This window comes from Colobus angolensis, unplaced genomic scaffold, assembly GCF_000951035.1.
Source record: "Colobus angolensis palliatus isolate OR3802 unplaced genomic scaffold, Cang.pa_1.0 Scaffold15, whole genome shotgun sequence".
NCBI lineage: Eukaryota > Metazoa > Chordata > Mammalia > Primates > Cercopithecidae > Colobus > Colobus angolensis.
The window spans coordinates 13147232-13171759 of record NW_012114599.1 but is presented as its reverse complement, the minus strand read 5'-3'; the positions used below and the strand labels follow the sequence as shown (position 1 = coordinate 13171759).

General features: G+C 40.1%; 1 protein-coding gene across 1 annotated transcript in view; it reads left to right on the top strand.

The window, feature by feature from the left end:
• CRIM1 (cysteine rich transmembrane BMP regulator 1 (chordin-like)) overlaps nt 1-24528 on the top strand; it is a 197723-nt gene that overhangs the window by 105354 nt on the left and 67841 nt on the right. The window contains exons 5-7 of the mRNA XM_011935981.1: nt 5630-5751; nt 18338-18520; nt 20930-21127. Coding sequence (XP_011791371.1) covers nt 5630-5751; nt 18338-18520; nt 20930-21127 — 503 coding nt within the window. The remainder of the gene's footprint in view (nt 1-5629; nt 5752-18337; nt 18521-20929; nt 21128-24528) is intronic.

The following is a 24528-nucleotide window of genomic DNA, read 5'->3' as shown; positions in this document are numbered from 1 at the left end:
TAAATTGGTAATATTTCTGTTCTTTTCTTCCCTCGTAGGTAGTATCTCTCACTTTTAAGCAATGGTATTCAGGCAGGAAGGAGTCTTTGTAAGTGATCAAAAACAAGTACTAGTAATCATTCTTCTCATTATAATGCTAAAACTAGTTGTACTTGGTTTTTTTTTTTGTTTTTTTTTTCCACTGGAAAGTACAAATTAAACTGTGACCACCCAGGCTGTGCACATCTAGGCACAAAGTTCTTGGAAAGTGGATTGCAGATTCCCATCAGCAGAGTCCCCTGGAGAGCAGATTATCATATGGGCAGATTCTGGAGCTGCTCCCCAAACTTGCAGAAAAACAGTGTTTGAGTGGGTACCCTGGAATCTGCATTTTAAACACATTCCACAGTCCTTCCTTCCACATACTAATTTTGAAAAGCACCATACCTATAAGCTTGCAGTCTAAAATGTATAAAAATAAAAAACATAAAGCAATATATGCTCTAACCCCTGACTTGTATCCATGAAAAAGTTTATTTCAGGTTATCGGTTGGGTACCTTTATCATTTTTTTACTATTATTTATAAAACAAGTAACACATGCCCCCTGCACTAGAGGATTTCACAGGAGAAACAGTCTGATTTTGATTTAGTATGATGGGTCGATGCACTTCAAGAGTTAGGTACCCTTATGTACTGTTGAAAGTCAGAGGAGGGAAATTTAATCCTGTTTGTTTTTTGACCAGAGAAGGTCTTATAGAGTGGGTGGTCTTAAGGTTGTGGGGAATTCACCAGGGGCAAGGGAGAGGCAGAGATTTGAGGCTGGGTGGACATGAGCTGTGGCTGGAGTGATAAGGGGTGGGGACAGGTGGTTTGGTGACGTCAGATCATCATTGTTGCTGGACTGTAGGGTGTGTGCAGGAACCAGTAGAATGTGGAAACTAATGACAGGTAGAGGCAGATTTAGGAGCACCTTGCAAGCTATGCCCAGGAGCTTGGACTCTGACATTCTGGCCTGCCTGGGATTCTCTGTGAAGTCCAGGAAGCACAGGACATGAAGGGAAAGCATAAGTGTGTACTCACCACCCTTCAGCCAGCAGAACCTCCTAAGGGGGTGAGTGCCCTCTAGGGGTTTCCATGATTTCTGAGTTCCATTGTACTCAGGCGCTCAGGTGCCCACTGAGCTTGAATCCATTTCCTACTTGAGAAAAAAAAAAAAAAAAAAAAAAACAGCTTAACCAAGTCCCACCTGGCTGCACCTGTGATTACATTATGCAGAAATTTATTAATGTGGTACCTCGATTGATCATTATATTAACTCTGAGGATTACATTGAGAGTTTATTTTTCTGATTACTTGCAAATACAGGTTGCATCTTCTTTGAAGTTAAAAAGCCCTTAGCCCACATACTGTATGATTCCATTTATATGAACTGTCCAGAATTGGCAAGTCTGTAGAGACAGAACATAAATTAGTGGTTGCTAAGGGCCGGGGACTGGGGGAAAGGGAGTGACTGCCAGTGAGTACAGGATTTCTTTTTGAGGTGATGAAAATGTTCTGAAATTAGGAACTGGTGATGGTTGTACAACCCTCTGAATATAAAACCACTGAATTGTGTACTTTAAAAGGGTGAACGTTATGGTAAGTGAATTATATCTCAATAAAGCTGTTTTGTTTCATTTTTTAAAACCCTTAGCACTTCTGCTCAAGGTGTCATGCAAATAGGTCTGCCTGAGGTGGCCTTTATGAGTTCACAGTATAGAAGTCTCAGTGCTCTCCTCACTTTCTTTTGTGTTTTTGTTCTGTTGTGTTAATGTTATTCCTGTCTTGTTGATCTCCAGTTCACTTCCACGTAAGAAACATTTATATGACTAAGCATGGTAGGTATTAAAAGAGCTTATGTTAAGATGAGTCCTCAAGTTACCACAAAATAGAGAAAGAGGGTGCCGTAAGAAAACTGTGGTGTTTAGGGGTTCAGAGAGGAAGCTATTATCTGAGGTTGAACTAGAAAAACAACTGAGCATAAGGGCTGGATGAGGAATGTGCAGGGGCCATTAGGTCAGGCAGTGCGGAGACAGCAAAGTGGGGACTTACTTGGAGAAAAGAGCATAACCGTAGCACTGGAAAATGAAGGGAAATACTGGGAAACAGAATTGGAAAAGGAGTATATGGACTTCAGAGTGTTGAATGCTAGGCTGAGAAAGTGATACATAAAATGAGAAGTAATAGAAGATAAATTTTGACTGCAGAAGTTCGGGAACTGAGCCTTAGGATGGATGTGGCATGATTTGGGAGAGACGGAGACTTGGGCAGGGGGAGATTGGACTAGAACTGGAAACTGGGGAGAGGGCTTCAGAAATGAGGGGTAAATGTTGAAATCAGCTCACTGCAGCGTTTCTCACGATAGTCTGTTTCCTCTGCCCCTTTTGTGTTCTCCTTTCCTTCGCTTGCTCCTTATCCAGAGATGGGGATAAAGGGTACGGGAAAGATTAGGAAGGACAAAAAGTATTAAAATGAAGAGAAAGAACATGGTGAGGATGGTACAGGTTGCATGCGTCAGTTCTTCTGTAGTTTAGCATTTTCTCTTCATGACTCAGTAGAGGAAAATCTAGTCTCTTCTAGTGGAAAACACAGAGAACAGGAAACCCTGTTTAAAATCAGGTCACTTGACTAAGCTGTGTAACTCCTGTTCCCATCGGTGACAGGGAAGAATACCTCCTGCAGTGTGTGTTAACCAGAGAATCTAGAATAACCTTACTGAAGAATTTTTTAAAACTACATGGGATTCATATCATTTGTAGATGTAACAGACTTCCTGGGCAAATATGGGTCATGATGGGGGTCCCCTTTTGTTACCTGACAGAGTGAATGTAAACATACCTGTTAAAAGATAACTGATGTGAGTTGTATTATGTTGAACATAAAGAAATGCTGTTTGACCATTTCGACCTGCAAAACTGGCAGTTTCAGTAAGGTTTTAACCTAATAGATAGCTACCCAATAGATATCTGACCTCAGCCCAGATTTTTACCTTTTGTTGTTCTTTCATAAGCTCTTTCTTGATTAAGATACTAATTTCAGGTTCAGGGGAAGCTGTGAAAAGTCAAAAGATGGCAACAGGTAGATCAGAAGGCTTTGCAGGGAAGGAGACAAGAAGACAGGAGCTGGTGTCACACCAGCTAGCAAAACCAGGATCTTTATTATGCAGTCAGTTTAGATGTAAAGATTCAGCATAAAACATTTTCCTTTCCTAGGTGGGTTAATAGGTAGTTGGGTGCAGCTTCAGCTCTTCTACAGCCTGCTGGAGACAACTTGTAAGGGACTCTAGAAAAATAATAGGAATATTTAAATGTTAGGAAGTCGCAATGCATATAATGTTTACTCTTTGGGTGACAGGTACACTAAAAACTCACACTTCACCTCTATGCAATATATGGCTATAAGAAACTTGCACTTATACTCCCTAAATGTATTTTTTAAATTGTAAATTTTTTAAACAAATGTTGGGAAAATAGGTCAAACATAAACAGAAAAAAAAAGACTTAATGGCAGACTTAGTCATGGGTGTTCAGCGTGGTGTGACTCCTAACAGCCTAGCAGAGAACCCAGCACATAAGTGCACACACACGTTCAGTAAAGGTTGTTCAAGTGTTGAAGGACAACATCTGAACGATACGGTATTATTTGGTTGACTGTACACTCTCAGGTGTTTAGATTAGAGTGATTCCCTGGCGCACATCTGTAGGCAAGAATGTGGAATCATAGAAGATATGTAAGAGAAAGTTAATCAGCTATTCTTGAAGGTTGCTTTCATTGTAATCACATCTATGCATTGGGATCAGTGTGTGGCCTGTCAGTACTCTAGTTCCATTCATCTATAAACTCTAGAGAGTTTTAAGTTGTATAGAGTGCCAAGTACAATAAATGTAAACAGTATAATGTTACTGTTGTATCACAGCAGTACGATTATGTGCTTACCATTGCAATGGCTAGGCATATAAGCATGAAAAAGTATGGGATGACCTTATCAGGCACTAAAAGCCCAGCTCACATTTACTCAGCACTAGAAAGTGATTGTCCTGCAGGAATATAGACTGTGAATTGAGAGCTCCAAGCTCTGCTCACACAAAACAGGCAAACCTTTACTTGAAACCATTGGTAGAAATACCATTGCAGCAAAACCTGAATGACCTAACACCCTCTTCTCCCAGGAATCCAATAGAACTGTCACCCCACATGGAAGAATCCTCAAAGAGCCTGCTTTGGGGTGATAGTGGTGTGTTTAAAGCCACCTTTCCAGTGGCTTTAACAGTCTTTGATGCAAATCTTAACCTAAAGTCATTTCTTTTTCTAGTTCCATGGTTAGTTACAATGTAATTAAATCTCTGGGCCTGATTATTGAGGTACTTGTGGACTATAAGCATATTTTCATTTATTAAAGATCCAAAGAACAAAATAGGTGAACAAACCAATTACTTAAATAAGAAGGGGGTACAAAAGCACAGTTAATGAATGTGTTGATAGTTTTCCCTGCTGGGAACATTACCTCCCCTGATCTTGACCTCTACCGTACATAAATACCCACATACTTCCTGCCAGGATGTCTTTTTTTAGGATGCCTTCCTTTTACTCCTGTCAACCTGGGAACTCCCGCCGTCATCCTCTCCACCCTCTGACCCATACGTCTCTCCCCAGGGGAGTCCCAGGGCAGAAATCTAGCGGCTCTTTCCTCATCTTACATTCACATGCTGACACCCAGCTGCCCTGAGTTTCTTTTGTCCTGCCTCTTTTTCACTGTTGCAGATGCAACATTTTGTCTCCTCTTATTTCACCTACCCAGGCTTCTGTGTTTAGCAGTTTTTGCAGCAGCATTGAAGTTAGGGGTGAGAGCCAGCACAGCCAGCTTGCAGCTCATGGAACACCCCATTCATGCGTGCAGAGATCAATGCTCAGGTGGTAGCTTAAGATCCAAAAATTAAGACTTTCAGCTCCCAAGATAGCTGTCATAAAGTTCACTTACTACAACTTAGGCCCTCTCTTTATAAAGAGCTCCTCAGTCTTCAGTCCATTTCTTTTATTGTGTACAATCATAAATTAAATATGGCTTAAGATGAGAGTGGACTTGAGACATCACACTGACAAGAAAACACTAAAAAGCTAATAACTTAATCATTGAACCGGGAGTCAGAAAATCTGTGGAAAACACCTAAACATCAGTTGCAGCGAAGGAGCACCATGGGGCCGTTTAGCATGGGAACACTCACTCTGTATTAGCCTGTGCAAGCATCGATTCACAGAAGAGCATCACAGATACATATGAAGATGTCCCTGAGTCAGCCAGAAAATGTTTGTTACGCTCAATACCAGTCTGGTTAAGTAAGAAATGAGGTAATGCATTTTAGAAATACTTCTGTCAAAATGGTTCAAGTTAAAAATTGGGGTGTATGTAAAGGAGACAAACCTTAGTTATTTGAAAGCAAATTATGTCAGAACCCCTCCTGCCTTCCCATTTCCCAGTGACACCAGATAAAGGAGGCAGTGTCATATAGACCAGGTACTTTGCCACAGCCACTGCCACTTTGTTTGTGGTCTCCCGACTTCTGTGTTGTTGTTTATTCATGGGGTTTTCCTTCCCTTTTCTTTGGTTTCAGATGCGAGTGTCTCTCTGGCTTATGTGGTTTCCCCGTGTGTGAGGTGGGATCCACTCCCCGCATAGTCTCTCGTGGCGATGGGACACCTGGAAAGTGCTGTGATGTCTTTGAATGTGTTAATGGTACGTGGGGTTTCTCTTGTTCTTAGAGAGTGTACATTTGTGCAGGAGGAGGAGGAGGAGGAGGGAGGGTTCAACTTAGCTGCTTCTGCCTTTTACAAAGCAGGGTCATTAACCTTCAGGGACTTGCTGAAGGGCACTCAAAAAGGTTTACTTAAAATCCACAGTGCAGTTAGAAAGTTAGGTTAGGAGCTATCATTCCACCCGTCAGAAAGAGGATTCTGGAGATGTAATAGCAGATTGCATGTAGCTCTCATACTCAGCTGTGTTACAGAATTTCTAAAACCTAGGGATTTCAGGAAAAGGATCCTGGAACCTGTGATCGTTTTCCTGCTGTCACTCAGTAACTGGTCCCATGGCTGTCGGGAGGTGACCTGGCTAAAAGTACATTGGGCCTGCCACCCTTGGGAACAGGAAAAACATTGCTCATCTTGTTTAGCATTTTCCTACTTAGAACATCTTTGCACCTGATCTTAGCCAAAAGGCTGAGAGGCAGTGGAGAGGACGTCTTTAATCAGTGGGTGGTCACTGGTAGTGGCCTGCTTTAGGCTTGACCCATGTGGCCCTGAAAAAGGATTCTTGGGTCATGAGATTCCTTCTGACAGAATCTGCCTCTCCCTTTGACTTTATATGGGAGGATTTGGTGTTTGGTGGCTTGATGTTTATTGAGTTTAGGTGATAGAAGGAAGGGGAACCTACAACATGCTTCTCTACCAGAATATTCATTGACAAAAAATAATGAAACTCAAGTTACATGTCAGTAACCATTCAGAGCATTATTTAGTCAATACTTGTACTCACAGGAACATGGAGATGGATTTGGACAAATACAACAAAATTACACATAGAAATATTCATATCAAATATTTCCTGTAGGAATTCAGATATCATAAGGTTTCCTGCCCTCCTTCCAAGGCAAGAAAGGTTATATTTCAGTTGAGTCCTATTTGGTTGCATCCTATGATTTTTAGGTCCATGGCCACATGTTATTTTTTATGTTTATTTTTGCTTTGAATAAACACTTGCAGTATGGCTTTATGGTTAAGAAAGAACACAGACTAGAACTAAATAACCGCAGTTTGAAAATTGGGTCCTCCACTCACTAGCTGGGTTAACTTTAAGGAAGCTTCTTGGTTTCTCTGGGCCTCAGTTTCCACAGCTGTAAAATGGACTGAGTAACAGTTAAATTAAATAATACAAGTGATCTACCTAGAATTTTGCCTCAGATGCAAATAATCTTTAGTATTCTTTTTTTTTTTTTTGAGACAGAATCTCGCTTTGTCACCCAGGCTGGAGTGCAGTGGCATGATCTCAGCTCACTGCAAGCTCTGCTTCCCGGCTTCACGCCATTCTCCCGCCTCAGCCTCCCGAGTAGCTGGGACTACAGGCGCCCACCACCACGCCCAGCTTATTTTTTTGTATTTTTAGTAGAGATGGGGTTTTACTGTGTTAACCTGGATGGTCTCGATCTCCTGACCTCGCGATCCACCTGCCTCGGCCTCTCAGAGTCCTGGGATTATAGGCATGAGCCACCGTGCCCAGCCAATAATCTTTAGTATTCTGTGTGCATACTTTCTATTCACATTCAGAGGCACAGTCCTGGACATTGAGGGTAGGGGATAGAGATGGTAAGGTTGAGCTTCCTAACTTACTGGCCTTAAAAATACAAGCATACAGGAAGGGGGAACAGAAAAATTTCTGTACACTTAAATCACCTCTCGGCGCTTCTCCCCACTCCGGTCATTATTTAACCAGTAATAACATCCATTAAACACAAGGAAATGGCCAAAAAGACCTTTTTTCTGGAGGTGCTACAGTTTAATTTATGATAGGTGAGATTCTGTGAATACTTGTACCACTGGAGACAGAAATAGTCACTGCTTGCCTGGGTTCCCAGCATCTCAGATGCGCTTCATCCAGTGCTCATCACTTGGAAAATACTTACGCTCATGCCTGTCTCTCGCTCCAGAATGTGAACTGCTGGAGGACAGGAGTCTGTCATGTTCATCCTTGTGTCTGTGGATGTTACCCTATTATCTGCCTCACAGAGGACACCCACATTTTGTTACATGAGCCGGTCAGTGATCTAATTCGTGTCATCTTAGTTCCTTCTAGAGGTGTCTGTTAAATGTCAGTCCATAAATGGGTTACTTTGTAGGAATCCTCCATCTATTACTGCCCTACACTTTAATCTTAAGTCATTTGTCCCCTGAAAATATCTCTAGTAGAAAGATTTGCTGGTATTTCCTGTGGGTGAGAAACCGGAGTGCCCTTCTTCTCTCTTTGCTTCTTGGTTCTAGATACCCATGGGTCATGCCTTTCTTATCAGAACATTGACTTTATGTCTTGCTGCAGTCTGATGTGTCTCAAGCTACTAATAGCCGCACCTCCACCTTGGCAGCCTTGGGATCAATCTACAGGGCCTGTCCTAATTTATTGCCACTTACTGTAGAGCTCTAACTTCTGGAATAGGATTTGCCATCTGTCATGAGAAGATGTTGAGTGGACAAAACACAGTCACTACATTTCTGGTGGATGCTTCTTTCTTGCCACCATAAACTTGTTGAGTGATTTTTGCTTTCTTCCTAATCCTGCACAACTGTCTCTCTTGATACATCAGTCATTCACCTGTAGAGGAGACTAGGAACTAATACTGTGAAGATTCATAATCCTACAAAATATTGTTAAGAACATTCTGTCTCAAGGTCTATATTTTACTTCTTTTGACATATACATTCATACTCAGACACATATATATTGATATGTGAATGTGTTTCTGTATGTAAATATAAATATACTTATCACCTAATGTCCTGGAAAAATCTGTTGTTGTAAGGTCACCATTACAAGATAGATATTACGTATCAAAGATTCATTATCATCACTTAGAAAAGCAGAGGTCTATTTTATGTGTATAAAAATACTTGCTTATCCACGGACGATTTGAGGAAACTTTACAGTGAGAACAGATTCCATAACATAGTGGTAAAATATTTATGAGAAAGGAGAATCACAGCCATAGAATTGTAAGTAAAAGTTGAAAGTGAAAAATCAAACAGAAGGCACCCACAGGTATGCAGTCCATAAGTGCCTGTGCAGTTGCAGGAGTTAAACGTTAAATTAGGCTCCCAGTTTTCTGGCCATCAAAGTGAAAAAGGAGATAGGGTCAAATACGCAGTTCTTATTTTCAGAGAGAAAAGTGCCTGCTGGACAGGACAACTGTCTCTCTGAGATTTTTCATATGGAAAGGAATAGATTTCATCCCATTGAATGATGAAGTTGATCGTGTGCTTAATTGCGTTAACACCACAAATGCAGAAATGGGTTTCCTGGGGTTGTTCTCAATAAAAAGCAAAGGCAAAATATTAAAATGCAGCTCAGTTCCAAAAGGTCAGATTGACACAGCTAGACTCTAGGTGCTTGGAACATTTTTTCTCAATTTTGCGAACTGCCCAACATGGTGAGGTAGATCCAAAGGCCCTAGTTCAGGAGACTGCGGGTGAAATGTTAACATGACTGACCCCACATGCAGAAATGGGTTATGCACTGCCGCACTCACTTCCTATGCTGCCATCCACATGATCCATATGCTTATGTTTTTTATTTTCTTTTTAAGATAAACTTTAAAGTGAAAACATACAATTTAAAAATACACAGAACTTGAAAACTCATGAGTTTTGAGAACACTAGCCTGATGAGTAGATGGAGAGAGAGCATCCTCCATAAATATTATTATTATTATTTTTGTAGTTTGATTTTATTTTGTTGTGGTGGAGGGGTGGGAGAGTTGCAAACCAGTTCATGACAGTTTGTAACTGCATTCTCTGACAAGCGCCGAAAGTAGAACTTACGAGGCATTGGCTCAGCAAGATCCCTGTTATTTAGAAACCAAAGGAACAGGTGGTGTGATTATGTTCCTTTTATGTGAACTTAGAAGTCATCAAAATCATCACCTAAAAATATGACCTCCAAAGCAATGTTGTAACAGCCCTCCACCTTCGTCAAGAACCTGTCGTACGTCTGCTCCGGCCCACAAACAAGTGTTCCATCAGCAGTCAGCTGGAGCTGGACAGTGGCCTCTACTGTTAGATGGGTGTGTGCTCTCCACTTAACACAGTACCCCCTACTGTCTTACATGTGGCCCACCTCTCATTCCTGGAGGCTTTTGGGTTTAAAATCCTAGGTGTAGAATGTGCAAGTGATTACTTGGTTTCTTAGATAGGAACATTTGTCCAACGTATGTACACAAACATCTAGATAAAATGGAATATCTTGGTTGGAATGTTGTAGACAAAAGCTGACTCTGTCTGTGTGACCTACTTATAAAACATTCCCCAGGTGAGTAAATGAATTAGTCTGTAGTATTGTTATCGAGTATAAGCCAGTTGAAACTACCAGAAATATTTTTAGCCTTATGGTATTTAATACTGAGCCTTAGTTCTGACAGCATAGTTAGCAGGGCCATATATATTGAGGGTAGCCCCCATTCACAGCTCTAAACAAGTCGTCAGTATAAAAGAGAAAGAGTACCCTCTTCCCGGTGGTGCCAAGAGTAGTGGGTGGATGGGGTGGGGATGGGAGCATTACTTGTATGTGGCACAACTAGCCAAAAGCAATTTCAGGGGGGTTATGAAGTAAGTTCAGAGAAAGGGGATCTGAATACAACTTAGCCTATGTTTTTAGCCTGTTTTGTGCCGTTTGAAATAGTTCTATTTTGGAGCACTGTCCCTGCAGCACTCTGCTTCTCACAGCAGTATTAAAATGTGGCGCTAACAATGAGGAGCCTGGGTGAAGGTCATGCTGCCCACCCAGTAATTAGTTCCCTTTTTATTCAGACATATACGAAAGGTTAATGAAAGCTAGAAGTAATCGTGTGTTGGCCCTGACAGAATTTTCTCTAAGATAGTAACATGTGAAATCACCATTTAAAGGGAAGCTGTACCCAATGTTAGCTTGCTCCTCATGTAAAATTTTGGCCTAGAAAATTCAGACCTGCAGCCTGTTAATTTTAAAAAACACACACTATTACAGAAAACATCGATTAAGAACCCACTGTCTATATAGCAGTTATGCTCGTAATGTTTCTAAGGACATAATGTCTTCTACCGATACAACAACGGAGATACTCTGGCACTTTGAGAGAAATACTCCACTCAGTATGTGTTTATTGAGCACCCCTCGTGTTCCTGGGGGCGTGTTAAGCTAATTTTGTTGAAGAGTGATACAGATTGTTGTAATCCTTTATAAGAGTTGTTCTCTTTCCCTTTTCCTGAAATAGGATATGCTTGGTGTCCTCCAGCGCACGCACACTTCCCCTTTCTCCCTCTGGAATAAGCCAATTGAAACTAGCAAAAATATTTTTAGTCTTATAATATTTAATACTGAGCCATTAATTATGAGAGTATAGTTAGCAAGACTTTATTGAAGCTAGTCCACATTCACAACTTCAAGAGCATATCATCAGTATAATAAAAGGAAAACTTAAGGATTTAAAAATACACAGAACTCAAGAACTCCTGAGTTTTAAAAACAGTAGCCTGGATCAATAGATGGAGAGAACATCCTCCATAAATATTACTACTCTTTTCACTTTGGTTTTAATTTGTTTTGGTGAAGGGATGGGACAAGCTGCATGTGGAAACTGCAGAGAGTTATCTAGATGATTTAGCTATGATAAGTGATGAAGGTGGCTACACTAAACAGATACTCAATGTAGAGAAAGCAGCCTTGTATGGAAAGAAGATGCCATCTGGAACTTTCATAATAAGAGAGAAGTCAATGCCTGGCTTCAGAGAATAGGCTGATTCTTATTAGGGGCTAATGCAGCTGATGACTTTAAGTTTAAGCCAGTGTTCATTTGCCATTCCAAAAACCCTAGGGCTCTTAAGAATTATGGTTAATCTACTCTGCCTGTGCTTTATAAATGAAACAACAAAGCCTAGATGACAGCATGGTTTATTGATTATTTTAAGCCCACTATTGAGACCTACTACTCAGAAAAAGATGTTTCTTCCAAAATATTACTGCTCATTGACAACGCACCTGGTCTCCCAAGCTCTGGTGGAGGTGTACAAGATTTGTATTGTTTTCATGCCTACTAACACAACATCCATTCTGCAGCCCATGGACCAAGGAGTCATTTCAACTTTCAAGTCTTGTTATTTAAGAAAAGCATTTTGTAGGGCTGTAGCTACTGTAGATGGTCATTCCTCTGACGGATCAGAACTAAATCAATTGAAAACCTTCTGCAGAGGATTCACTCACCATTCTAGATGCCATTAAGAACAAAGGTGATTCAGGGGAAGGTGTCAAAATATTAACATGGAGTTCGGAAGAAGTTGATTCCAACCCTCATGAATTACTTTGAGGAGCTGAAGACCTCAGTGGAGGTAGTAACTGCAGATGTGGTAGAAGGAGCAAGAGAACTAGAATTAAATGTGGAACATGCAGAATGTGACTGAATTGCTGCAATCTCATGATAAAACTTGAAAGGATGAGGAGTTGCTTCTTATGGATGAGGAAAGAAAGTAGTTTCTTGAGATAGAATCTACTCCTGGTGAGGATGCTGTGACAACATCTTCACCAGATGAAATGACAACCAGGGCTTTAGACTACTACATAAATTCAGTTGATAAAGCAACGGCAGGGTTTTAGAGGATTGACTCCAGTTTTGAAACAAGTTCTACTGTAAGTAAAATGCTATCAAACAGCATCACATGCTGCAAAGAAATCTTTCATGAAAGGAAGAGTTAGTCAATGTGGCAGACTTCATTGTTGTGTTATTTAAAGAAATTGCCACAGCCACCCCAACCTTCAGCAACCACCATCCTGATCAGTCAGCAGCCATCAGCATCAAGGCAATACCCTCCACCAGCAGAAAGACTACTATTTCCTGAAGGCTTAGATCGTTAGCAGTTTTTAGTGATAAAGTATTTTAAATTAAGGAATGTACGTTGCTTTTTAGACATAATGCTATTGTATACTTAATAGACTATAGCAGGAGTGTCCAGTGTTTTGCCTTCCCTGGGCCACATTGGAAGAAGGAGGATTGTCTTGGGCCACATGTAAAATACACTAACACTAATGATGGCTAATTAGCTTAAAAACACACACACACACAAAAATCTTACAATATTTTAAGAAAGTTTACAAATTTGTGTTGGGCTGTATTCAAAGCCATCCTAGGCCTCCTGTGGCCTGCAGGCTGCAGGTTAGACAAGCTTGGACTACAATGTAGTGTTAACATAACTTTTAAATGCATTGGGAAACCAGAAAGTTCATGTGACTTGCTTGAGCTGATCTGGAACGGAACGCACAATATCTTTGAGGTATGTCTATCACCATCCACCAATCAGTACAGTTTGGTAGGCAGTAGCATATACTAATAGTCTATATTATAACATTCTCTTTTAGGAGTTCTGAAATATATTGAAGAAAGGGAAGATTCCAGAACTTAGAAACATGCAAAGTTTAATTTTTCAGACACGAAACACATACAAAAATCACTAAGAAGGCGCTTCTGTGTTTCATATTGAGAAGTACAAATTACACAGTAAATTATTTCTTCATAACCCTTTTCTCTTCCACGTCTACTTAAATCATCCTTTTGTGGAGATTGTGGCAGTGTCCGCACTGTTCTGAGATTCACATCTACCCCTGATAGGTGAAGAAGTAATTGGTCATTGCTCCTCAAAAACCACGGGTAGCCTTTTTGTTATATACTTTTATGAAGAGCCTCTATAAATCTCTCTGAACATCAAACACATTTCATTGTGTTGTGTGACTTTTTTCACCCTTAAAGATTGGTTGTGTTTCCAGGCTGTGTTTTTAGGATTCTCCATCTTTCTCACTTCCACTCCCTTGATCCTTTTGCTTTTGCTAGTGAAGCCTAAGTGCCACAGTTGTCTCGTCAGTCCCATCCCCTCCTTAGTTTAAGCTTTTGCACACCCTACCATAAAAACAAGTCCACCTGAAGCAGCTTTATTCATAACCAGAACCTGTCCTTCACACTTCCTCAGATCTGTACCAGCGTTTGTGACTTCACCCAGATGGTAGCTGTGGTTAATCAACTCAACCAAATAATTAATATTGATTGGTTCATTAATTTTTTTTAGTTTCCATGGATGGTCATTTTGTTAGAGTACGGTATTTTGCCTCTCTCCACAGCCTGCAAATTTAATGTATAAAAGTACTCCATTTTCTATAATTTTGGAACTTATAGTCTAGCTGCCCAGTTCCTTTCAATCCCAACTCAGATTAGTTAGCTAAAAGTATATAGAAGAATTCTGAGATACAGTAAGATGATTCTTTTTTAACATTAATTTTCTGAAAAAATGTATCCATGTAGCACTACGGAAGGAGTTCAAATATTCACATATGCTACGTGTGCACACATAAAATCACTGTTTGTCTCGTTCATGTGACTTTAAGCAAATCACCTCATCTCTTGAAGTTTCATCTTCATTATCGAAAAAACTGGTATTAATAATACTTGTTCTGTCTTCTTAGAGGGGTTGTTATAAAATAAATAGAAAGTAATTGTCCTCAAGTGCAATGCAAATGCATATCCTCAAAATGCAGTGAAAGTATTTTAGACATGCAGGGTGACATATTAAATGATTTGGGGATGGACACAAGAGCCCATGAAAGATGGGGATATCATCGTCCAGCTTTCACCAGCAGATTGATCAGGGCTCGTCACCTCAGGAGAACTTTCTTCAGCTTAGGAGTACTTTTTTAAAAAATAGCTTTAGGAGACACCAGGTAATTTGCCAACTTAAGTTGTGCAATTCTGTTGTTTTCAGTGTGTGCTCAGAGTTGTGCAATCATCAACACAATCAATTTCAGAACGTTTTCATCAAGCCACCAGAAAACTCCTGAACTGATTGCGGTTACTGCCCATTTTCCCCCAAAGCTCTCAGATCGAGGCAACAACTAATCTACTTTCTATCTCTATAGACGTGCCTATGATGGGTGTTTCATATAAGGAGAGTTATATAGTATTAATACGTTGTCTTTTGTGACTGGCTTCTTCCACTTAGCATAGTATTTTCAAGTGTCATTCATGTTATGTTGCATATTAGAACTTCATTTCTTTTTATGGCCGCGTAATATTTTATTGTATAGTTACACTGCTTTTTGTTTATGTATCAGTTAATGGATATTTAGGTTCTTTCTTTTCTTGGCTCTTGGGCTGCTAGGAACATTTGTTTATAGTGCTTTTATGTGGGGTATATATTTTCATTTCTCTTGGGTATATACCTAGTAGTAGAGTTGCTTGATGATATGGTAACTCAAATTAAGGAACTCCCAAACTGTTTTCCAAAGCAGCTATGCTTTTACATCCTCACTAGAAATCTATGAGAATTCCAGTTTCTCCACATCCTCATCAGTACTCGTTACTGTTTTTTAATTATATCCACCATAGTGGGTGTGAAATGGTGTTCATTGCAGCTTAGATTTGAATTCCCCTAGTGACTAATGATTCGAGCATCTTTTCATGTGTTTATTGGCCATTTCTGTCTTATTTGAAAAAGTGTCTGTTCAAAGGTTTGCCCGTTTTGATTACATTATTTTTATCATTTAATTATGAGAGTTCTTGGTACCATTTTTTAAAAAATCAGATACATGATTGCAAATACTCTCTCCCAGTTTGTAGGGTTGTCTTTTTACCTTTTTGATGGTGTCCTTTTAAGTCCCAAAGTTGATGAAATTCAGTTTATCTGTTTTGTTCTTTTGTTGCTTATGCTTTGAGTGTCACATCTAAGAAACCACTCCCTTATCAAAGGACACAAAGATTAACTCTTGTGCTTCCTTCTAAGAGCACTATAGTTGTAGCTCTTGTATTTAGATCATAACTCTGTGATTCATTTTGAGTTAATTTTTGTATATGGTGTGAGACATAGGGGTTTCTTCTTTATTCTTTTGCATGTAGATAATCCAGTTGCCCCAAAAGACTTTAAACCTCAGGCCTGGCGCAGTGGCTCACACCTGTAATCCCAGCACTTTGGGAGGCCAAGGTGGTTGGATTACTTGAGTCAGGAGTTCAAGACCAGCCTGGCCAACATGGTGAAACCCCGTCTCTACTAAAAATACAAACATTAGCTGGGCATGGTGGCATGCACCTATAGTCCCAGATACTCAGGAGGCTGAAGCAGGAGAATCACTTGAACCCAGGAGGTAAAGGTTGCAGTGAGCTCAGATCATGCCACTCTACTCCAGCCTGGGTGACAGAGTGAAACTCCATCTCAAAAATAAAGACTTTTAACCCCATTGAGTCTTGACTGTCTTGTCAAAATATCTGTAAATGTGATAGTTTATTTCTGAACTCTCAATTCTATTGAACTATATGTCTATTCCTGTGGCAGTACCACATAGTCTCGAATACTATAGCATTGTATTATGTTTTGAAATCGGGAAGTATGAGTTCTCTAACTTTGTTCTCCCTTTTAAGATTGTTTTGGCATTTCTGAGTGCCTTGCATTTTCATATGAATTTTAGGATCAGCTTATCAATTTCTACAGAAGAGCCAGCTAGGAGTTTGATAGAGATTGCATTGAACATGTACGTCAATTTGGGGAATATTTCCATGTAAACAGTGTTGTCTTTCAATCCATGAACACGGGATGTCCCATTTATGTAGGCCTTTTTAATTTTTTGAAAATGTTTTGCTATTTTCAAAATACAAGTTTGCACTTATATTATTAAATTTATTCCTAAGTATTGTATACTTTTTGATGCTATTGTGATTGGAATTTTTTTCCTCATTTTCTGATTGTCATTACTAGTGTGTAGAAACACAATTTGGGGAGTTGCAATTGTACCCTGCAACCTTGTTGAACTTGTTTATGCTTTCTGATAGTTTTTTAGTGGATCCCTTAGAACTGTTTATATACAAGATCATGTCATCTACAATTAGAGATAGTTTTACTTCTTCCTTTCCAATCTGGATGCTTTTTATTTATTTATTTTTCCTATTTGCTCTGGCTAGATTTTCACTACTATGTCAAATTGAAGTGGTGAGAGCAGACTTCATTGTCTTGTTCCTGATCTTAGGGGGAAAGCACTTGGACTTTCACCATTAGGTATGAGGTGTGCTGTAGGATTTTTATGGATGCCATTTATCAAGTTGAGGAAGTTCCATTGTGTTCTTAGTTGGTTGAGCATTTTTATCATGAGAGAATATTAGATTCTGTCAGATGCCAAAAACTGTGTCTGTCGAAGGATCATGTTGCTTTTGTTCCTTATTCTGTGACATGTCATATTAACATTAATATTTTTGGATGTTAAACCAACTTTGCATTATTGGAATAAGTCTCACTTGGTCGTGGTGTGTAATTTTGTTTATATGTTGCTGGATATGATCTGCTAGTAATTTTTTTAAGATGTTTGTGTCGGCCGGGCGCGGTGGCTCAAGCCTGTAATCCCAGCACTTTGGGAGGCCGAGACGGGCGGATCACGAGGTCAGGAGATCGAGACCATCCTGGCTAACACGGTGAAACCCCGTCTCTACTAAAAAATACAAAAAATTAGCCGGGCGCAGTGGCAGGCGCCTGTAGTCCCAGCTACTCGGGAGGCTGAGGCAGGAGAATGGCGTAAACCCGGGAGGTGGAGCTTGCAGTGAGCTGAGATCCGGCCACTGCACTCCAGCCCGGGCGACAGAGCGAGACTCCGTCTCAAAACAAAACAACAAAAAAAAAAGATGTTTGTGTCTACATTTATAATATACTGATCCGTAGTTGTGTTTTCTTGTGATGTCTTGGTGGGAGTTATTTTAAATCAACTAAAATTAAAGAATGAATGTAGGGAGAATGTTTCAAGGCAGAGAAAAATTTAAAAATCATTGATATCATGATGAGACTTCTAAATATGGGACTATGAGTCCTTAGCAGAACATAACCCTGAAGCACAGTGGAAAGAGCACAAGGTTTCAGTTGAAGAGCTACTGTTTTTGCTGTATGACTTTGAGTAAACTACCTAGAATTTCCTCACTTCTAAACTCAGGATAATAATACCTTTGTCAGACCTTCATTATGGGGATTAAGTGAGGTGATACATGTAGAGAGTATTTTTTAAAGGCCAAACCACTATTAAAATTATACGTGTTTATACCATATATAGAGAAAAAGAACGTAAGAGAGAGCACTGGAGGAACCGAACATCACCACTTCAAAAAAGACGGTAATAAAATTTTTGAGGCAGAACAAAACCTAATATGGAGGCAGGATCATTCATTTGAGGTAGACAATGATTTAACCAAACAAATAGAATCACTTTAAAGCACATACCAAATATGTGAGTGTCATGGTCATAAAGTTTACCTTTGTCTGGGTTGGAAGGAAGTCAGTGTAGGTTTTACTAGGGGGAATTTCTGTTCCTTGATGTAAACTGGATAACAGTGTGTTTTGTTTACTTTGTTTTGCTTTGCTTTATTGTTTTCTGTTACATAAACTTACATTGAGTTTAGTAAATTTCCATCAAATTATAACCTCCTGCTATTAGAAATTTTCTAGCGGCTGTTTGAAAAACATCAAAGGACACAACTAAAAGATGACTACAAATATGCTTTGTTTGTTTTAACTCTTTTCAGATACAAAGCCAGCCTGCATATTTAACAACGTGGAATATTATGATGGAGACATGTTTCGAATGGACAACTGTCGGTTCTGTCGATGCCAAGGGGGCGTTGCCATCTGCTTCACTGCCCAGTGTGGTGAGATAAACTGTGAGAGGTACTACGTGCCCGAAGGAGAGTGCTGCCCAGTGTGTGAAGGTAAGAAAAAGTGCTAATTACAGATTAACAGGAGTATGCATGGTATAGAGTTCTGAAATCGAAATTGTCCTAATTCAGTCTTATCCAAAAGTAAAGGAATGTTGAAGTTCCTTGTTTAGCCTCTTTTAGGACACCGTGGTCTGTCTTCCAGCATGTTAAAGCCAGGTAGAGTATGTAGAAACACTTCCCTGAGGGAAGCTATGCCTGGATGTAGATGATGGGTCACATCTTTCCATGTCCCGGAGCATGAGATGTCCCGGAGTTGTTTTCCATTCCCCCCCAAAGTCCTCAGCAAGTCCTGGGGCAAAGCTTTATCTTCATCCTGGCATTAGAGCTCACCACCTGCTCACCTCAGATTGCTCAGTTAGGATAATGCGGACCTCACCCTGACAGTCTCAGTCTGCCGGCCCGGAGAGGAACTAACCCTGCCCCTGTCGCAATACCCAGGCCTCTCCAGGGAGATCAGGGACCTGCTACCGCTTCTCTGAAAATATGTGGTGGTTCACATGGGGTCATGTTATCAGGTGGCGGTGACACCAGCTCGAGGCCCAGCCAGGTGTCAGGTGTGACTCTCAGGAATCTGCTTTCTCTGGATTCCCCTCTTCTCTCCAGGAAGTAATATGTTCATGTTCTTTCAACAGGCTGCATCTTCCCATCACTGATGTTCATAAATAATAAGCATTTCAAAACAGTTGCTCTGAGTATCACTCGCTGCAACCCACACATTTTACAGATTAGGATGTTCAAGTTCAGAAGAGAAAAGTCACTTGCCTGGGTTTACAATGCAGTCATTAACAATAACCCCATACCTGACTGTGTCTGTAGTGTTCTTCTGACAACACAACACTGTTTCCCCAGAAAGGAAGGTCATGTGAGCCTTGCTGTCCTAACTGGGCCCCAGATCTTCAATCTAAAGTCTCATGTGTTAATCTTATGCCTGATCCCTGCACACAAAGTGGGAGGGCACAGTGTCATGCCACTTTCCATACTTCCTCATTTTCATAAAATTGTCTCCTTTTGATGTTTGAACTGTATTTGCCACATAATATTGATCTGAAAATGTTTAAAGTATAAAAATTGCATTCCTAACATAGTTCGTAACAGTGAGTCCTTTTCCCTGTTAGAGGTTATTTTAGCCAACATAGGAGAAAAGTAGTTTATGTTTTAGGTGATGTTGACAATTAAAGAGAATTACTTCAAATTTTTAACCTTCCTAATTGATTTGTTCCCTACCTGCCCCCAGTCTGTCATGGTTCTGAAACTGAGCAGCAGTTGATGCTGTAAAAATGTAGATACGAACCTCTGTGTAGTCATCGTAGTTGTCTGGGCATGGATCCGGTTATGTCTCACTTCCTGGAATTCAGATCCAGCCTCAATGTAGAAAAATATGTATTCTAATACTTTTTACACAGGAATTTTAAAAATCTTATCTTGCTCAGGTCCATTGACCGTGTCTCTCTCTGGCAGACTGCCTTCCTAACGCTGTGATGGCATTATTTTAAATGTTGACCTTCTAACTAACTTTATTATAATGCCCTAACTATGTCCTTAGAATAAAGATGACCAAACTCTAAACTGTCTGGTATTCCTCTCCCAACACAGCAGTACTTGCTTGTTGAAGCCAGTTTTTTATGTATTTCTGAGAAAGAAAATTGAGTAATTTATCTAGTTGCTCTCAATAGAGGGGTAAGTGAGGGTTTCATATGCAGTATTTATATCCTTGTCAATAACCTCAGAAACATTTTCTTTTTTTTTTTTTTTACAGTAGCTTTGGCTACTTCTGCCTCCCACCTGGGGCTGCAGCTTAGCTTCACAGCTTATGGGAGAAAAAATGGCCTAAGTTCACAGCCCTCCTCCAAGGCAGTGACCCATGGTATGTCTAGACGAGCCTTGTCATGAACAAGGCCACAGCAAGAGCACTGTTGCCCACATGGTCCTGCAGGCACATGAGATAGAGTTCTAGAAGTAACAGTATCACTCTAATTTAGACAGGGCATTGTTCCTTCCACTTTACAGGTAGGGAAACTGAGGTTTGATAAACATTTATGTCTACAACTATGAAGACATTGTCAGAGCCTAGTATGGATTCATGTTTTCTAATTACCAACCCACGGCTCTTGCCACAAAGCTTTCCAGCTTCACAGAGTGATAATACCTGCACGTTGGTTTTTGGACTACGGATCCTCTTCTCTGGCACTGCTGTGTCAGGATGAGTGGACATAAATTCAGTGTGACAGCTGTTTTTGCATGCACCCCCAGAGACTCCTCATGCAACCCTGAGCTTCTGTTGATCACAGTGGGAATAGAACTGCTGATGACTAGAACCCAGGAAAAAAATGTCTCTGGGTGCAGGCAGAGATAAGATTTAGAATATGCTCAGTCTAACTCTGAACTTATGTTCTCTTTTAGATCCAGTGTATCCTTTTAATAATCCCGCTGGCTGCTATGCCAATGGCCTGATCCTCGCCCACGGAGACCGGTGGCGGGAAGACGACTGCACATTCTGCCAGTGCGTCAATGGTGAACGCCACTGCGTTGCGACCGTCTGCGGACAGACCTGCACGAACCCTGTGAAAGTGCCTGGGGAGTGTTGCCCCGTGTGCGAAGGTAAATCTTGTAGATGCTAATGAGTCCCTGGCGAATGTCTTGTGTTAGAGAAGGTTCTACCAGTGTATGTTCTTGTTTGTTTATTTCCTCTGGCATAATGTCTGCTTCACGCTGTTACTAGTTGCCGACAAATTGATCAAACAGCTCAAACTAATCATTTGAGGGAAATGTTGCACATGTAAAATGAGAATAGTGTGGTCATTTTTTTGCCATTGCAAATATGCGCATCTGAATACTTTACAGTATAAGAATGTATACATTTTAATTAAGTTCACTTTGAGCCTAATTAACACCCAAAGGTCAACCTAACAAAATGAAATTGAAAATGAGACCGATGAGTCAAGCTTAGCAGGTTTGACTTGTGACGCTTCCATAAGCCCAAGGGTTCTGGCAACTAGAAGAAAAGACTGGAACCATCAAAGGCAATTTGCACTGCCTACTGCCGTCACCGAGTATCTGTTCTACTTCTCATATCCCAATGGCTGTAGCTTTGCAATTCCTGTAGTGCTGTTATTTATTTTGTGGTTACCTGCATTTGCTACCTCTCTTCTTGTTCAGTGGAGGGAAGCCTGAGGCATCCTGGACTAGTTTTTCTGTCCTGACTCCTATTCCAGCTCATTTCCTCCATTCTGGGTCGATTCTCTGCATACTTAACTCATGTCAGTCTTTAATCTTGTGTCCATGTCTGTTAGTGCAGACAAGGGTTTGAATATTTATACAGACATTTCTAATAGAGGGTATCCAGAATTAAGAAGTACATTTGCATAGTAAAATGAACTAATGTGGGTCAAAAATTAATTCGTGTTGAAGATGGATCTTTCTAGAATTTCTAAAAGCAGGTACTGAAAAATGGACTTTCCAGAAAGTCAGTTAAGTAGACTAAGTCTTTTAAGTACAAAGAAATCTTGTGCTTCCACCAAAATGTTAATAAACTCAGACTCCAGAGTTTGCCTGCCTAGCTTTATCAGCCTCTGAGGGGCTAGACTTGTTAAAGACCTTAAAAATCATATAAAAGTTTAACCTTGAGGACTCGTTCTGTTGACATCACTGATTCCTTCATCATTACTATACTCAGAGTGCAGCTGCCACGCTCCAAAACTTTATAGCTTCCAGATGACCAGTTTTGTGGAAGTCACCCACCCCTTCATGTATATATACTCCTCCCATTCCCTAAAGGCAGCATTTCAGTGCTGGAAAAAAAGAGCATGTAGAAATACATATAATGGTCGTATAGTCGGCTTTACAGGAAAGGGTGCCTTACTGAAGCAGATGAAGATAAGAATATCTGTCCCCAGGAATTAGGGACAATCTATTGTCAACTTGAAATATTTAATTACGAATATTTGGGACACACTGTAAGGAAAATGAAAAGCATAAATTCATAATCCAGTAAACATTAGCCTTTTAACCTCATGGGTCTTGTGTCATAAATTCAAAATAAAACTTTAAAAACTTGTTAAAGAATAAAAGAGCCTTTCCTCTGGAAGTAAATGAAAGGAAGGCTGATCCTTTTGCACCCATCTTTTGCATTCATCAGCATATCCATCACAAAGAGTGGAGAAGGCAGGCAGTTGGTGAACAGGTAAATATATATATAACTCATTTATTACCATTTTCTTAGCACACATTGATGTTTGGGTAAGGAGTGAATCTTAGTATAGTCACTTAGAATTTGGTATCTGCAACATCTGCATGGAGTTGTAATCTGATCATCTACTGTTTGAAAAAAGTTAGTTTTGGTGAGCCATTAATTTCAAAAAATTAAGAACCTCCTGGAATTCAGATATGACACTGGACACAAAGATAAGTAAGAGATAACCTTTAACTTTGAAGAACCTATTTAGGCTGAGTTTTAAATTAAACCAGGAGAAAGGGAGTATCCCCGTTGAGGTATGGTGGGGTAAGTGCATCACATTTGTACCCAGTCTCATTTAACCTTCACAGCCACACTGCTGAAGCCTTTATTATCCATTTTGGAGATGAAGACATTCAGGTTTAGAGTAATTTAGATCATTTCCCCCAAGGGTGTAGTTGCCATTGTGTGGCTGAGTGAGGATCAACTGAAGTCTGTCAGGTTCGGCTCTATTTGTGCTTGCTTCCCCTGCCCCACTCAGCATCCCAGCCTAACTCATGCCCTGCTTCTAGTGTCCTCACCCATCTCTACTCACCGTTGGCTTTTGGTTCTGTTGAGGGGTGATGGCAGTCAATGGGGACAAGGGAGGAAATCATTTGCAGTTTGAAAACTACTCCAGGTATTTTGAGTGCGGTTGTCCACCTACTGTCTCCTGGCAGTTTGAAGACCTCAGGGGAAAGATGCCTTTGAGATGCATCCCTGAATTCACTTCTAGAGCCTCAGGTCTGGGCAGCCCCCTCCACCTCAACAGAGCTCAGCGTCCTTGTCATTTCAGCTGTAAAGTTCTGCTGGTCTTTTTTCCTCTCTGTCTCTTTCATGCTCTGGCTCTCATCTCTCATCAAACCTTTCAGAAGATTCCATTTTCTGGTTCTCAGAAATAATTTATCTTGCTTTTCTTGTTTTTGTTTTTAACTTAGTTGAGTAGTGAGTTTCATATGAATGTATTTACTCTCCAATAATGCTTTCATTTTAAGATGTATTAATAATAGGAACACAGATTTTTTTAGTATAGGATTAAAAAACAGTGCACAGCTTAAGATAATGATACTAAAGGGTTATTTATGGCTACTAATAATAAACTTACAAAATAACACAAGGTGAATGGATCTTACTGCTTAGTTTATACTCCAAGAAAGTCTCTGGGATCATTTCTCAGCAGTCATTCAATATCATACTTAAATATAATTTCAAATGATTTCAGAGTAGCAAAAGGATTATATGAAATTAGAAAAAGTGCAAGGTGTTAATGTGCAATAAATAAGCAATCACCCAGAAATAGAGGAAAACCAGAAACACTGGTATTTACCTAGTTTATACACACAATACATTCCTCTGTGCACAGTTGCATAACCAGTGTTGGCCCTTACCCTATTAGCTACAGTCTCTAGGTACATAGTCAGAGTACGAAATTAGATGAAGGGACCCCACACAAGGATTGTGGTTTTAGATTCTAAGTAAACTAACAGCATCACTAAATACGGCGTGTTAGGACCTCCAAGGAGGAAGAACCTTATTGTGGCTGTTGTTATTGGAGACACATACCTTCCAAATGACAAGATAATGTGCTTTTTGGTTACTCCCAGAGGACTAGGGACGTGAACCTGGGGTCCTTAGAGACTAGGCTGTTACTTGACAGCTGACTTGATTCACAAGTACCTAAGTGCTTTTTAAATTGGCACTTAAGTACTCTCATGATGGATTCTTAGCAAGTTATTGTCAACACCCAATTCAGGTATACAGATAAGCCTTTCCAGTCTGTAACTGATTA